Here is a 16,737-nt window from a genome sequence, read left to right on the forward strand (position 1 = left end):
TGATATCTCTTCTTTTTCTGGCAAGCATGTTTGAAGCTACAGTAATGGTGTCAATGCCCTAGTCATAAGACTGTAATCAAGGATATTCATCCCAAAAAGGTGACTAAATGTTCCAGAAAATGGGTCAGCTTAATCACTGCAGTATTTCTGACCTTTTGGTTACACACTGTTCTTTTTGCCACTCGACGTCAAACTGCCAATCTCACCCCTCTAAGCGAAGCTCAGTTTGAGTCTAGGCTCAGCTGTGTAAAGGTATGTTAACCAATTTCACAGTGTAAATATTTCTTTAGCCACTGGAGCTGTACATGTGTTGTGCACATGCTTGTTGGAGACTTGGATCACCTTCAATTGCACCCACGTGGCAGACAAACCCCCCGATCCCCAAACCAGTGAGCAGGAGCAGGTTTACACACAAATGACTGGTGACTGCTCACCCGCTTCCTTATGCTGCCTGGTTTTAATGTTCTTCACATAAATCTGATTCACACAATAAACAACAGAACATTTGGTTTTTGATTCTCTTTTTCACTTTCCATTTCTTGTCCCTGCAGAAGGAAGGTCAAAGGTCTGGTGCAGGTGCAGAACAGCCTCCTGGGAGCTGATATGGATGTATATGCTTAAAGACACTCCACTAGGGGTGCGTGCCGCCTCAGAGGTTTGAACCCCCCAAAATCTCCTACACATTGCAGCTCTTTCACAGTTAATGAATCCAAAAGGACTTACGGGATACGTGCGGAGAAAACTGGCAAAGCTTTTATATTAAGAAGTCATGCGTTACAGCTGCAGCTCCCCTTGTTGGGATTTCAGGATTTCATTTAGAATAGAAGTCAACAACAAGTATATTAAGTGCTTGAATTGGAATCAGAAATGAGTGTAATGCACACCACGTGCATGCCACTTTGATGGAGAAGGGTTGGGTTGGTTTTGTTGTTGTTTCAAATTATTAAATGATGTCTCAGCCTCTTTTTCTTTAAATTATTGTTTCCTTCATTTCTTCAGGGGACGGGAGTAGTGGGTTAAAGAAGTGTTTTAAAGTGTTATTTTTTCCCCTAAAGGTCTTAATAATAATAAAGTTATAAACAAACAAAGTGCTTAACAAAACAAGATCAGATGCAAATAAACAATAAGTAAATAGTAGCAATAGCAACAGCAATAAGTGAGAGAAAAACAGTTTGATAACAATACAATAAAACATTGACAATGATACCAGCAAAGTTAACCCAAATTAAAAAGATAGATATTTCATTTCTTTTTCAAAATTCTAAGATCTAAGGGGAGGGTGTTCCACAGTTTAGGGTCATAAAAACAGAAAGTAGCTTCACTGGATTTCTTGTGGGGAACTTTAGGAACCTAAAAAATAGCTGTAAAAAACACTTTACATGAAAGTAAAGAAGGCAGATACATAAAACTGAGTTAATGGTAAAGTATACTGCACATATTATTTAATTCTATTTAATGGATCTCATATAGCATCTGGGACTATTTTCCTCACTCTCACATGCCCATATTAAGCCATGCATTTCAACATTTTATTATCCTTGTGTGTTAATTGTCCATTTTCTGTTTTCTGTAAATGTAAAAAAAAAAAAAATGTAGTTTCCTACTCGATCTAAATACTGTTTCAGAGCCTCATCCATCCTGTCAGGAATAAACGTCCAGTGAATCCTTTTGTTTTTGGCCTAAATTATGGTAAAATGAATGAGCCCAGAAACTCAGCCTTAAAAAAATCCATGAGTCATAACAATTGCACACCATGAATTTATGTCACAAAGTTTTATGTTAGGGGAGGAAATAAGCAATCGAGCCTGATACTAAAACATAACCGCAACGTTTGTACATTCAGTATGAAAAGGCTGTAGGCTATGCAGGTGGGCAAAAATCTAAAGTGCTCCATACCAACGAGTCCTGACCTCATTCAAGCAGTTAATATATTCACTGCAGGGGTGTAGGACGGAATTTTGAGCTCCAAAAGAGACTCACCCCACCCATATTCCCATTTAGGCTTAAACTGTATAATCCTCATGTCATTTTTTGGGCCCTGTCCATCTATGGGGCCCTAATTGTCACACCTTTCACCCCTCAACCACACTAATTCAGTGGTATTTAATATGGCTACCAGGTGCCAAGATGAAAATAATGCTAATACCCTCAAGAATCCTCGAGTGAAAAGGAAAAATTAAGACTTCCCCAATGACACCAAGAGAGTAATTATGTTTGTCTGTAAATAAGTTAGGATACAAAGGTGCAGGTGAATGAGTGCATACTTGGACCAGATTTGAGAACCAGAGGAAAGCAGGGAGGAGAGTTAGCATGACGGGAAGCTGGGATGCAGCCATTGTGATTTGGCCGGGCGCAGGCATCTGGCTTGATTCGACTTCCCACAGCCTCCTCCAAACATTTCAGGTCCTCTGGTAAATCAGGAGCACTACAGCTGCACTGTGCATGACAGCAAGAAATCTGTTGTTTTGCTGAACGCTCGAGTCAACTAAATTCTTGGATGGTGGGCCTCCTCTTCTAAAAGCTGTAGTCACGCAGTGCTTTGTCAAGCCAGTAATCTGCCAAACTGTGGTCCAGGGGATAACACGGGGTCCTCAGCAGAAAGAGGAATGACTCGATTATGGTGTTGTTGCACTCAGTCTACTTTTTAGCATAAAAAAACCAAGAATGTAAACAGATTGTAAAAACATACATGTTCTGAGGTGGAGTTCCCTCGGACATGGAAGAAGTTTAAAGGGGCATTCTTTGTCTTCTGTGGCTCTGGAGGAGCTTTTGAAAGTCTTAGAAAATAACCCTGATGTTGTCATAGTGATGTCATCAGGGTTATCTTGACTTCTCGACTACAAATTTGACCAAAAACGCTGTGTTACAAACTGGGTGTGGAGTTTGAAAGAGCTGGACATTTACCATGTGGGGAGGGTCTTATGAAAGATGCTATCAATATCACTTCAACTTAAGGCTCACTTTTGAGGATGTAGTTAGTGAATATTTTGTCCAACCCATTAATATCTGAGGGTAGACTAAATATTAGAAACACACCTCGGTATAATTAAATAAATAATGGCAAATGAGATTATACATTTGTGGATGTTTTATATGAAAGTGTAGAGGAAGAGTTGTGGTTTCACTGCACAGATAGGCCTTCAGGATGGACACATATCTGGTGTACAATTAACAACTTTTCTATGAATTTCAATTGCATTTATAAGGAATTTATTTCAAAACGTACATACTTTATTATCAGATTCGGTTGTCCTTTATTTCATTTGGATTAGGGGTTAGACACCATGGCTGTAAAAATGTTATAGAGGCTTCATCGTGCTTCTTGGTATTTTTATCTCCTATGAAATTCCTATGAACTCCCCATGGAGACCTGAGGTAGCATCTTCATATTGTAAAATGTATAATAGTATTTCCATAGTCCTTGGTGGTGAGGGCAGAACGGTAGTCAGCGTCTTGGATCTCAGGTTTCAGGCGAGGGGCCTCCTCTTCTTGAATGGGGCCGAGTTACGTGGAGGAGGTGCGGGGGGAGGGGGAGCAGGAGCCTGCAGGAATCAAGGATCTCTCTTTGTCCTCTTGTTCGGGACCCCGACACATGGGGTCAGCACGGGCTGAATGGGTTCAGACTGAATGCTGCCTCGGACGCAAGCAGACGCCGATGAGCGCGCGCGCTAATTAAGAAAACCTGGTCGAGCAATTAAGCGCGAGGAGAGAAGACGCGCGGATTGCAGCGCAGAAGGTGCGTGTTTGGCACCGAGAAAAGTTGGTAAGATAGTTTAGTTTCTTTCTATAACTTAATGAGGGGTTTTTTATATCCAGCAGTTGTGTTTTACAAGCAGGGTTTAGTCTAAATTTGCCAAGTGGGTTCCACGTAACGAGTTTTGGATCTGTGCGTACCGGAGAGCGGTGAGTCGCAGCAAAGTCCTGTTGTCATCGGTTTAAAGTTTAAAGGAGAAAATGTTAACCTGTAACACTTTGTAAAGGTTAATGTTAGTTCGACTTAACATGTTTTAAAGTCATACAGTTTGATAAAACTGCCAAAATGCTATTTTTAATAGATGAACAACTGCCACATCGGACTGGCTAAATACACTCACACCACAGACTATAAGCATTACAGTGATTTTCCTTTTTGTGTTTTTTTTTTTTTTAAATAATTCTCCTAATAGTGGTTTTAACTTTCATAACTAATCGTCTCTGACTCTTTAAAATGATGGCTTCATCTTCTAATTCACTGGATTTTTGTTTCCCCACTGAAGCTTGGCATCACTTTGTTTTCCTCCAGGAATGCCACAATTTCCAAAACAATTCAGTCTGACTCAGCAAAGCGTGTTCATAGCCTTCAACAGTTCTGCTGATGATCTTTTAAACCTCCTTTCAACTTCTTTATTTATTTATTTATTTTATTTATTTATTTTTACAACTTATTTGAAACAGAAAAGGAAATCTGTCTTGTGGAGAAACTCTTGTTCCCCTCTGGATGTCTTCTGCAAAGTCAGAAACTATTTTTTTTTTTTTTCATAGTGACACCACAGAGGAGCAGTGATTGACATTTGTAGGTGCTGTATTCCTGTTTTCTTGCTCGGACTGCATGGGGGATTTCATGTGCCCTCTGTCTGCTCCCTGAATCTTAAAATCCAGCTTTCTGCTTTTGGTTAAGCAGGAATGTTAACTTGCCTTCACTTTGTCCAGATCCTTCGCCCAAAACTCTCCAACCCCCTCCATCTCCTCCTGGGGCCGAGTGACTCCTGAAGCAGAAAAGCCTTAAAATCAGTTGAGCTGGGTTTAGCCCACATGAGCAAATAAGCTACTGTTTAAAAATGGTCTTTGCTTAGCTGTTGGGACGGTGGCATTGCAAAAATGTTTGCATTTACTTGAGCTGGAAAATCAGTTTGTTTAAGTTAAATAAACTGTTTGTTTGGTGATGAACCTTTGTGTCTTTATTTAGAGAGGAGGAAAGCACTGAGGGCAGTGTGTTAACAAGGGGTGCTGTAAAGGTTTCATCTGAGTACGTTTTGCCTGTCTACTGTGGGAGGAGAGAAACCTCTAAGAAGAGTCTTTAACTTTTCCCTTTAGCCCCGCACCTTAAGAAACCATTCACGGACCCTTAGCAGGAGCTGAACTCCTCTTTAGAGCAGTAACACCTGCTGTACATCACAGTGAACAAAAACTAAGAATCAGAACTACTCTGAACTTAAAGTAACTTTTTGGATCTCCTGTCCAAAGTCAAGGATTTACCAGCCAGGAACAGTTCTTAGCAGACAGACACTTAGAAATATACCACCCAGGCTGTGATGTTTCAGAGACATTTCATGCTATAGGCATTGTGTATTAAGGGAAACATGCAAATTAGCTTTTTGTAGTGTAGCATGTGTAGATTATTTTGTTCTAGATGAAAGCATGGTGGAATTCAAACAGCTTAAAACATAAAAAAAAGATGGAAACTATTCAAATATACTGACAATATGGACATTTAGCTGACTTATTTGGCATTTTGTGCAGTTTGACTGCAGTGGTCCATGAACTAAGCAGTGACTCATCAGTCTGTTTGACATCAGGTCAAATACTAGATTTCTGACCTCTGTGTTGGCAAGATCAAGTAATATCCAGTAAGTGTAAATTTTCCAGGTGCATTTGTGTTGCTCAGGTGACTAGGTGCAGTGATACGTTTGTTTAAAGGTTGATAAAATGGCACAAACAGAGGTAGAGCCAGTTGCAGGTCAAATTCAAATGTCAGCCTTTAGCTGCATGTTTTGGCAGTTCAGCGTTTTTTTGATTATACTGATATTAGATGTCCATTAGTGGTTAGACTGCTGCGGATTCATGACGATAATGCCTCTCATTTCTCGAAAGATGCTTTTGGTCAGCGAGCAGTATTTTGCATAACAGGTCATGTCCTGGAAGCACAGTTAGAACCGGAGATGGCTGAATAACAGAACACAAAAAGATTTTCGGTGGAGGAAACCTAACACGGTGGTAACTGGGACAGATGATGTTTAAAGGGACAATCTGCTTCACTGAATGTCACAAGGGCTTTTCAATTTTAGCCCTGACTTTGTAGCTGTTAGAAACCAAGATACTAAGGCTTGTAACAAAACTTTGTTGGATTTTTTTTTTTTTTTGTGCTTTTGTTTTATACCTCTGCTGAAACACCTTGGCCATTTAGGTGGGGTTTGTAATTGTATGGTGGGGTAAAACAACAGATGTCACCTCGCAGCTGTACTGGTTCCTTTCTCTCACTTTGTTTCAGGGTCACAGAGTTGTCTGTTTTTTCAAACAATTAACCATTCCCACCACCAAGAATCAACATTTACATGTAGGCACAGGGGATGGGTTTTTGGAGATAATGGTATGTCCCTTTGGTGGGTGACTCTCCTTTTTAACCTTTTTTTTTTTTTTTTGACTGATTTTTGTTCTAGGTTTTATGAAGGAAACTTTTTGGTAAAATTATTTTTCTGGTCAGGCTGAAGCAAGTCATCCTCACCATTTCCAAACTGAAGGTGCCAGCTTGGAGACAGGTTTCGCAAAGGAATGGATGAGTAACCTGGGGAGGCAGGGCCTGAGTATAGAACACTAATCTGAGGAGACATGCCTGAAATGCTTGTAATGGCTAAAGCCCTGTCCTGTTGCAATGAGTCATGAAATGCTGATTATTTACTTGGCTACACCCTGTTTTCTGACAGCAGAAATTTAGAGAAGGTAGGTCCAAAGAGTACTTGAGGTCTTTAGCTCGTTTAGCTCTATTTGTGTTGGTGTTATTCAAATTGGTGTAGGACTTCAAGTTATTGTGGCATTAATATCAGTTCAAATGTTTTCTTGTGACCTGTTTGGCTGAGGAATAGCTCCATCCAGATATTTAGCCAAGCTGATATTAGATATCTTGTCAAATTGAGTGCTAAATTTTAATGTGTAACATTCGATTTCAGTGGTCAAATAGGTTTCTTTCTCCAAAACTAGCTGAAGAGGTTGCCTTGAAGCCTAAGAATCTCATCTTGAAATGTTATCAAACTACCATACAAAGTCTGAAGTTGTTTGAATTTTGTTTCCAATTAGCCTCCAAAAATTGGTAAATCAAGCTTTTCTGTAAATTCGCATTGATCCACTAAAGGAGCAATCACTTGTGATGGTTACTGAACTGAAAACCTCTGTTCTTTATGTCTTGGCCATGTTAAGGTATCAAAATGTGGTTTTAAAGAATTTAAAGGGATAACTTCTGGCAATCTGGCAGGAAATAAATTCCTAACCCCATTCACTGTTTTAGTATCATAATTCCTGCAGCCTGAAGCCACAGCAGGTCTCCTCACAGCTAGCTGCAACTTGCCAGCCAACACTTTGATGTTTGATTAAGCAGCTCAAGCTTGGTATGTCAGGGAGCTGTGAGAATGTAGGTTTACCAAACTGCTACCAGGACTAGTGCGCTCTGTGACCAACAGGACTGATTCAGTTTGTTGTGTAGTTTACGCATGGATACCTGCCTGTCTGAGAGATCTGTGTCTTATTTACAACAAAGCATGTGGCTATGTTTGTCTCACCCCTGAGGTTGAGGTTTACCTAAAATATTTGTATGCAGAATTTACTCTTCTTGCATTCTTTAATCATTGTGTGGATGTGTGAACCTGGTATATGCATGTGTACACTTTTTTAATAACACTATTAGTTAGGTTAGGTCAGTTAGGATTATTTGAGTAATGCTTGGAGGCTTTTAAAGTTCATTGACTATAGGCCAGCGACGAGTGTTTATTTTCATTATGCAATAATATTGAATTAATTATTGTCTGGATTTAATCATTTGTCTATATAAAATGGCAGAAAATAGTGAACGTCGATCAGAATTTTCCATAGTCCAAGGTGATGTCTTCCAATGTTTGGTCCAACCAATAGTCCAAAAGCCAAAATAAATTCAGTTTAATATCAGAGGAAATTAAGAAAACTAGCAAATATTCCCATGAGAGGTTGGAAATGGTGAATTTTTTTTCTTTTAAAAAAAGACTGAAATGATCAAAAGAAAATGTATTATTAAAATTCTGCTTTAATAGCTAACTATGTGAACTGACTAAATGTAAAACTGTGCAAAAGACTGCATGTTTGCAACAGATGGGTCACTTGAGTTAAATGAATAACAAAACAGTAAAGTATGTTTGTTCTGTCTGTTTTTATTTTTATTTATTTTCAATTTTTTTTTTTCATCCAGAGCTCATTTAGCTCCCCAGTCACCTTGGCACCATGAGTTGGAGTTTCCTAACTCGTCTCCTGGATGAGATCTCCAACCACTCCACCTTCGTGGGGAAGATCTGGCTGACAGTGCTCATCATTTTCCGCATTGTGCTGACAGCCGTCGGCGGTGAAACTATCTACTACGATGAACAGAGTAAATTTGTCTGCAACACGCAACAGCCTGGGTGCGAGAATGTGTGCTACGATGCATTTGCACCACTCTCGCATGTACGATTTTGGATCTTTCAGGTGAGCATATCACAGTTCAATATTAAAGCTTCAAAATGCTATCTACAGTGATAATTTCAACAATATTATGTCTCTGAATGGTTAAGTCTAGCTGAATATTTCCAACGTGAACATGTTTGTCCAGGTGATCATGATCACTACCCCCACCATTATGTACCTGGGCTTCGCCATGCACAAGATCGCCCGCATGGAAGACAACGAGTACCGGCCCGTCCGGAACCAGAAGAAGAGGATGCCCATCGTCAGCCGTGGGGCAGTTCGAGACTATGAGGAGGCTGAGGACAACGGAGAGGAAGACCCCATGATCACTGAAGAGATTGAACCAGACAAGCCTGACAAAGCAGAAAAAAGTATGGTGGAGATTTGAGCAGCAATATAGCTATCACAAAGCAGTTTCAACATTCTGTCTAATAGGTTTTACCCCCTTTTGATTCTAACTAAATCAGCTTCTAACCAGTTGCTCTATTTTCAAGGCGCAGAGAAAAAGCATGACGGTCGTCGGCGGATCCTGCGTGACGGCCTGATGAAGGTCTACGTGTGCCAGCTGCTGTGGCGCTCTTCCTTTGAGGTCGCCTTCCTTTTTGGCCAGTACGTCCTCTACGGCTTTGAGGTGATACCCTCCTACGTCTGTACTCGCTCGCCATGCCCGCACACTGTGGACTGCTTTGTGTCCCGCCCCACGGAGAAGACCATCTTCCTGCTGGTGATGTACGTTGTGTCTTTCCTCTGCCTGCTCCTCACAGTCTTTGAAATCATCCATCTGGGGGTTGGTGGCATCCGCGACACCTTCCGCAGACGGGCCACCCTCAGTTCGCGTGCCCCCCCTACATCCTCCTCACGTTCCCTGCCTACAGCTCCACCAGGATACCACGCCACCATGAAGAAGGAGAAACTGAAAGGAGAGCTGAGGGACTCGCCAATGGGTGACTCCGGACGGGAGAGCTTCGGGGACGAGGGGCCATCGTCCAGGGAGCTGGAGCGGTTGAGGAGGCACCTGAAACTCGCCCAGCAGCACCTGGACCTGGCCTACCAGGCAGATGACGCAAACCCTTCACGAAGCAGCAGCCCCGAGGTCAACACAGCTGCACAGACGGCTGCTGAGCAGAACCGCCTCAACTTTGCCCAGGAAAAGCAGGGAGAGGCGAGCGAGAAAGGTAATGAAGGCACTGCTGGAAAATGGTGAAAAATGCCCTCTACAAGTTAACGCCTTGAAACTGATATTGTCCAACAGTCTAAAATCCAAAGATATTAAAGCAGCTAATCTTCACATTTGAGATGCTAGAAATATAGATTATTCAACATTTCTGAATTAATTAATCAACTAGTTGCAGATAATTTTCTGTTTTTGACCAATTGTTTCAGCTCTATTTCCTAATGGCTACCTCAGATTTATTCATGATTTTATTTGTCACATAAGGCCTGATCTCAAGTTAGCAAAATGTCAACATTACCCATGGAAGAGCCTTTTTTTTTTTTTTTTTTTTTTTTTTTTATCCAGTTTTTAAGTAAACATGCTGAATAATTCTCTGTTTTTGCCTCTTCTCTCCTAGGAATACATGCCTGAGTGTGCTTCCTGCCTCAAACGTCTGCCCTTCCATTCCTATTGGCCTTAAACACATGGGGGAAGCACATATGGGAGTGCAGTCAGACCACTGAGGGAGACCTGTCTGTGTGTGTGTGAGTGTGTGTGTGAGGGAGAAATATGCCTTCCAGTATTAGGGGTCAGTCAGAAAGAAATCAAAAAAATACTGACCAAGCTGTGTTGTGACAAATGGTTCATCTCCACGACTCTAAACTTGAAAGTCTGCCACATCTCGAGTTTCTGTTTGCCGATCTAAGTCCAAACTTCAACTGTGCCTTCAGCTAAAACCTTGTCTACACCCTGTTCTTTCGCCCACTGTTTTTGTGGCAATGCAGTAATCCTCGTCCATTTCAGACCTTGTAAGGATTATCGAAAGCTTTAAACTCCTCTGGCCAAGTGTACTTTTGTCTTCCTCACAAAAGAGAGGCTCTTATAAAATGTTGCAGAATGTTAACGTCTCACTTTGTTGGCCTCAGAGAGAATCTCAAACAACACAGCCTTGGGTTATGTCATTACTGGAGCATGTGCAGCAGCATATGGTTGTTTTCTTTTTTACAAGGGTGGCTTAACCTGTGCTAGTTGAGTCATGTTTACTTTAAACAGATTTAATGTTAGGAATTATTGGGTGTTTATTAGCCAGAAGCCACACCATTTCAGAAATATTTGACAGAATTTTGAAGCCTGTATATTTAATCCAATCGGCCTAAATGTTTACCTGGGAAATGCTTGAATTCTTTGACAGGAAATTTTCCAAGGAATTTCCAAGAATCCATTTTTTTGTACAATCAATTCATTTAAAATACTTTTTTGTTTTGCCCAAAGCTCTAGATTATTACATTTTTGTCTAGAAGGAAGTGCCACCTATTTAACATTGTTGAAAAGCAGGGTCTTGGATGTTAGTAAATCATTGTCTTCCCTAAATTATGTACTATAAAAATAAATCACAATGTTCATGCAGAAAGTTAAAAAAATATTACTTTTGGGGGTTTTTGCTAAACAGCTGGAAACATCTGTCTTCTGGGCTACTGTCAAAAATGAAATTCCATCTTTGTCTTTTGAAATTTACATTCTTCTCTGGTGAGACATTTTCCATCCTTGACATGCACCACTACCCCTCCGTTGTGCTGAAACATGGATGCTTTCATGCATCCTGGAAAAAAAACAACCCAGCTGAGGAAAGGATGACAGTTGGCTGCTGATGCACAGCCTGGTGCCATGTAAACACATAATCTTCAGTTCATCATGAGACTTTTGATCAATAGCTTTCAGTGTTCATACAGAGTTCATACTTTTTCATAGCCTGTCAGTTGTTTTTATGATCTTTGGCTGAAATAATGAAACTACACATTGCCAAAGAGCTGTTTTGATGCTGTATTTTTTGTAATCATCTCACTTCCAATTTTGCTACTTATTGCAAGGTACGACGCTCCATTTTGTATATGGTATTTCTTCAATGGTTTATACTTTTTTTTTCTTTTCTCTCTATTGCAAGTTTTGTAGTTTTTGTAACTGTAGAGATTATTTTGTCTTCAGAGTAAATAAATATATTTGAACAGAATGTTTTGGTCTTTGGGCTCGACTCTTTTCTGTTGTAAAGTTGCTGCATATATTCTTTTCCCCCACGTTTTTGCCTGTCAAAGCCTGTTTGTTTACTCAGTGAATAAATTGACAAATTAGTGAATTAATTGATCAGTTATTCAAATGTGTAAATTGCTAAAGATATGAATCAGGAGCTCAAACACTGAATTTGTGTAAACAAGTACTGATTTAACAAACTGATATGGAATAAGACAAAATGGGTATGTACTGTGAAATGGTTGCAGTTTTTGTTGTATTTACAGAACACAATTGAGTTCAATGTTTAAATCATGGATTTAATATGCATTACTGTATATCTGTTAACAGGACAAGTCAGACTGTATGTGAAGGTATTGATGTGAAATGAAGTGTAAAAGAAGGCCTACACTGCCCTCTAAAGGTGAGATTCACATCACCAAGGAAAAGCAATACAATGCTGACCTTAGTGTAGCTAAATAAAGTCTGTGTGATTAGTAAGAGAAATGGCATTTTAAAGCAGAGATTTAAAGGGTTGGTTCATCCAAATTACACATTTTCTAATTTACCCCAAGTGGTGTCAGACTATGTGAAGTTTTGGTTTTATGTGCTGTTCAGGCAAATTGTGTATGGTGATATAACAGCTCCAGGAACACCTCAAAAAGTGATGTATAACAATTAAATACTTGGATAAAAACTTTTTGCCTTCTCTTTGTGAAGTTTAATTGGTAGGAACGTTTGATGGCCATGTATCAGCACTATAATTTCCTGTTTAGTATAAAATGGTTAAGTATGTTGATTCTTTTGTATACAAACTGCAAAACAGTGAGTATACTAAAACAATTAATATATACTGTATACAGTTAGTATGGAATTGGGGCACAGTGAGAAGTTTCAGTCAAAGCTACCACGTAGAACCAAAAATGGCTGCATAGTTGTTGTAAGTAAAAAAGAAATGTCTTTTTGTAATTTGGGTGAATTGGCCCTTTAAGCTTTAATGTTCAGATACAAGTACACTCTTCAAGTATAATGTTAGGCAAGGTCTCATACTTGAATGAGTACCCGCCATCAGATGTCGTGGTGATCCTCAGGGACTTCATGGTCCCCGGGACCGGAGCGCAGCACTGTGTGATCCCCAGCATGGCGGTGGTTCGATCCCAGGTTGAGCAGTTCCCATGACAGTAGTAGAAAGTCAGCACCTTTGGATGGACGATCCAGTTGTCCCAGCCCAGCTCCTCAAAGCTGATTTCGATCTGTGCTCGGTGGCAGTCGCTGTGCTGAGGCCTCTCCTGAGAAGGCCGCTGGAGCAGGTCGATAGCGGAGGGAGACCAAGGAATGGTTACTGGTGCACGGCGGGGTGAACGGACAGGACCCCGAGGCTGAGCATGGAGGTGAAGAAAGGGCGTCTTGTCCGGTTCGTTGGCGTGGCACTGACAGGCTGAACAGCGGACCTGGAGCAGATAAGGGCCCTCAGCCACAGAGGCCAGCAGGTTTTGATCCAGGTGGTAGGTGGTCCATCCGTCTGAGCTTGTCTTTGTTGGATCCTCTGCCGCCTGAAGAAGCTGCTGCGCTGAAGTGAGAATGAACAGCTGGGCAGAGGAGTTGGCCGTGGCTCCTTTGCCTGCAAAGAACCAGAAGTGGGCAGATGTGACCAGGGTCTCCTGGTTGTTCACGGAGAGCTGGAAGTAATATGTGAAGTGGCTGTCGATAGATTCTCCAGGAGCTGAGTCAGATCTGGCACAGGATGAATCTACCAAAGTGAGATTAGAGAGCAGACGTTTATTGCTTTTTTTATTGGACCATTTGGGTTCCTTAGAGTCCTGCTGTCATCTAGAGGAGGCTACATAGACTACATTACTTTTTACTGAAATTTACAAACAAGAAGTCATACCATCAGAATAATAATAATAATAATTTAGCACCCCCATAAAATGTTGTTTTTGCTGTCCTCCAGTGGTTTAACTTCTCACTGCGCTGCAGTAATGTGCAGCTGTACTCCAGGATATTGTGACATCACTGTTGGGTGAGGTACCACAAAGCACACTTCTGACCACATCCAATCATGGGGAAACAGACTTTAAACTTTGAACCAGAGAGGGAGGTGAAACACTGCTTTCCAGCCTGTACACATGTACACATAGGGTCTTTAAGTAAAGGCCGTTTCCATGTACTGCAAGGACACCTGCTTACACACATTTATTTGCAAACGTTTTTTTCCAACGAAGTTTTTTAATGAACTAATATAGTGCAGCTATTTGGATTTATTTGTTTCACATCTGCAGCATGAATATAGTTAGTTTACTGCAATTGAATTTATTGCAATTTCAACATCAAGATAAGCAAAGCATGTGCAATACGCACCTGGCTGAAATGTAAAGGTATGAATGACTGTGGAATATATGGCACTGAAGTCCAGGCAGTGTAGTTTCAAAGAAGAAAGACAAATATTAAATTACCACAAAATCTTTATGGAAACACTTTTAGTCTAGTCTTGTCCTCAAGCACCCTATATGAAAAACAAAAATACTAAATATTTCAAAATATTTGTAATTCAGACTCGCCAGTGCACCTCACTTGCATTGCCCTCGTAGGTTGAGTCGTTCTCCCTCTGACAAAAATCTTCTACCTAATGAGCAACTCTGCCGCTCATCCTAAATTATTTCATCTATATTCTACAAACCCTAAACCTTCCACGGAGAACAGTCAGGTTAAGTGTACATGTCAGGAAATTAGCAAATACACACACTAACATGTAAATACTGTTTGGATGAAGTTTTTTTTTGGATAAAGTGGTTTATTTTCAGATGATCAGGTCAGTTCTGTTGTGCAGTTACAAGAAAACTGATTAAACTGTGCTATATTGGAATGTAATTCTACATTATTTTCTTTTGCTAGTAGAAAATGTAGGTATAGTGTTTTGGAGTAAAACTGTGCAAACAGATGAGGGGGAAAGCATTTTAGAGGTGTTGTTCAGGAAAAAAAACAAAACAAACAAAGCTTCTCACCAGAACTGGGGAAGAGAATAATTTGAGACATTTCCTGGTTCGGACTGGTTCCATGGTTGACCCACGCTGTCCTGCTTGTCCTGGGGGCCCTCCGGGGTGCGTGCCTTGCTTGTGGCTGCGCCATGTCTCCATAAGGACCCAGAACTGTGGTTTTAGGAGGCTCCTCCAGCCCGAGTCCCTCCAGAACCCGCTCTCTGAACCAGGACAACACAGCTTCCCGGGACAGCTCCTCTCCCCTGCAGGCTTGTGTCAGAATGTGGATTGACAAAGGGCCCAGGATGAAGAGAGCACAGGACACCATGACTGTACTATCTGACAACCACTTGACACCGTTGGGTGCAAAATACCTTCCAGGTGTAACAACAGAAAAGTCCAAAACAGAAGTCTGACTGGTCCAGAGAAGCACAGAGATGGAGAAGTAGATGGAGTTCCAATTAGCTCCAGAAAACTGATTCACTTCTGTGGCTTTCCTTATTCTCACACATATTTGTTTGGCTCTGCGGCTATCTAGGTATGAGTGAAGTCTGCGAGTAAAAGTATTTTGTTGCCAGCACAAAAATGGAAGATAACAAAGAATGGCCTTGACGGTTGGGATGTTGCATTATCTGTTTCTGTGGCTGTTTCACACAGTATCGAGGGAATGTGTCTGGATGTTTTATTTTCTTCTTTTGTGTCGTGAAGATTTGCTTTTTGTTGGTTTATAGCCTGAACAAGGGTCACCGGCACATACTGTACATGTGCATTATTAATGTAAAGCACAGACAGATGGAAAAGTTAAGTTTAGTCTTGGATTGTATTGGAAAAGTTTTTCATTCTCTGCAGTTAGTGTCAAGTCTTTGGAGCTATTTTGCTTTGACGTGGAACTTCTAACATACCCTTAATTATACTTTTAGATGTTGCTATACATAATCCTGATCAAATGAGTCCAATATAATAACATGTCTTCTGTTTTTATCATCACTTATAGTAATTGCTTCCTGCATTTATACAAAAATGTTTCACACTTGTATTAGCTGTAGAGCAACCTTCTCAAGATGCTGAAAACATTCATCTGTGACCTATACTGTAAAAGTGTTCATTAATATCCTGCATGCTTTGACATCACAGCAGCCATATCTAACACACAACACACCTGTTTTCCCACTAAACAAAAAGCCTTTGTCTACTGTAAGGGAAACCTGCTTGTGCCTTTTTTATCTGACTGGCCTTGGATCCTTGAATCCTTGAATACGAAAAATTTTTTCATAATGTGTGTTTCTGTACAAGGACATTTTATCAGCTATTTAACAGGCCGAAGACCAGATGTTCACAAGCTTTGTTTTAAACCAACCAATCATCGTTAGAGTTGTGTTTTAAAATAAGATGTTTCACTTTGACAAAACAGTCTTATATCAAGGTCCGCTTACTAGCTATTTCCAGGGCTTCAAGCCACATTTCATGGTATTCATCAGAAAATGGAGTTTGCTCAGTTGTCATGGAGAAAAAAAAAGTTTGTTCCTGTGTTTAATGCCTGCCTGCAAACCAAATTTCTTTTGAGATAATAATAAAGTTGAAGCTGAAATTGAAGACTGTGAGATACGGTTGAAAGCTCTGTAAAAAGCTAGAAAGCAGACCTTGAGTTAAGATTGTTTTGTCAAACTACTATTTACATGGTCAAGAATACTCAAGAAAAAAATATAATAGAAATTAATCTATATCAAAATATTTGGGAAAACTGCAATAGAAAATGTTAAACAAATAATGAATAATTAGTAATAATTTACTGGTATATTTACATTAACTAAGCTATAATTTTAAGCTATTAAATTGTTTGACATTTAGTGAGACTGTGTAACTTTGTTGCTGAACAGTGTGGCCACAAGTGGCACTTACACCATGATGGTGACATTTTTACGTGTTACAGTAGAAAAAGCACAGGTGTAAATAATAAAATTAAAGATGGCTCAGTTCCAATTGGCTGCTCCAGTTTCACTGTGCTGGTATACTGACTCATTGTCATGGCTTTGTGGGAGATATGAATAGAAATAAGCCGCCATTAAAGTGTTTTGGGTTTTCTTTGGCAATTTTTGTCTTTACTAGACAGCTTGAGTGAAGAGGCAGACAGGAAACAGATATTTTCGCATGGCTAACAACAAA

The 16,737-nt window shown here is 40.3% G+C and overlaps 2 protein-coding genes across 5 annotated transcripts; one reads left to right on the forward strand and one right to left on the reverse strand.

The window, feature by feature from the left end:
• Positions 1-3,515: 3,515 nt before the first annotated feature.
• Positions 3,516-11,600, forward strand: LOC122872188 (gap junction gamma-1 protein-like). Of its 3 annotated transcripts, none has more exons than XM_044188064.1 (5): positions 3,516-3,736; positions 8,189-8,460; positions 8,585-8,810; positions 8,934-9,614; positions 10,011-11,600. In XM_044188064.1, exons 2-5 carry the CDS (start codon positions 8,221-8,223, stop codon positions 10,022-10,024), a joined length of 1,161 nt encoding a protein of 386 aa, XP_044043999.1. In that variant the 5' UTR covers positions 3,516-3,736; positions 8,189-8,220; the 3' UTR covers positions 10,025-11,600. The 3 variants fall into 3 exon arrangements, with proteins under 3 accessions (XP_044043999.1, XP_044043998.1, XP_044044000.1); XM_044188063.1 differs by having other exon boundaries at positions 3,526-3,763; XM_044188065.1 differs by lacking the exon at positions 3,516-3,736 and adding an exon at positions 3,770-3,903.
• On the reverse strand, positions 10,179-16,138 carry inha (inhibin subunit alpha). 2 transcript variants are annotated; one of them, XM_044188068.1, is made up of 2 exons: positions 14,602-16,138; positions 10,179-13,217 (listed from the first exon to the last, which is right to left on the reverse strand). In XM_044188068.1, exons 1-2 carry the CDS (start codon positions 14,900-14,902, stop codon positions 12,598-12,600), a joined length of 921 nt encoding a protein of 306 aa, XP_044044003.1. In that variant the 5' UTR covers positions 14,903-16,138; the 3' UTR covers positions 10,179-12,597. The 2 variants fall into 2 exon arrangements, with proteins under 2 accessions (XP_044044003.1, XP_044044002.1); XM_044188067.1 differs by having other exon boundaries at positions 10,179-13,346; positions 14,602-16,131.
• Positions 16,139-16,737: the final 599 nt, after the last annotated feature.

Source organism: Siniperca chuatsi, linkage group LG24 (genome assembly GCF_020085105.1).
Source record: "Siniperca chuatsi isolate FFG_IHB_CAS linkage group LG24, ASM2008510v1, whole genome shotgun sequence".
NCBI lineage: Eukaryota > Metazoa > Chordata > Actinopteri > Centrarchiformes > Sinipercidae > Siniperca > Siniperca chuatsi.

Bases quoted from the DNA above. Each gene is read 5' to 3' on its own strand.
- LOC122872188 (XM_044188064.1), top strand. From the start codon at position 8,221: ATGAGTTGGAGTTTCCTAACTCGTCTCCTGGATGAGATCTCCAACCAC. The intron at 8,461-8,584 runs GTGAGCATATCA...ATGTTTGTCCAG, and splicing joins TACGATTTTGGATCTTTCAG to GTGATCATGATCACTACCCC. The intron at 8,811-8,933 runs GTATGGTGGAGA...TCTATTTTCAAG, and splicing joins GCCTGACAAAGCAGAAAAAA to GCGCAGAGAAAAAGCATGAC.
- inha (XM_044188067.1), bottom strand. From the start codon at position 14,902: ATGGTGTCCTGTGCTCTCTTCATCCTGGGCCCTTTGTCAATCCACATT. The intron at 13,347-14,601 runs GTGAGAAGCTTT...TCACTTTGGTAG, and splicing joins TATTCTCTTCCCCAGTTCTG to ATTCATCCTGTGCCAGATCT.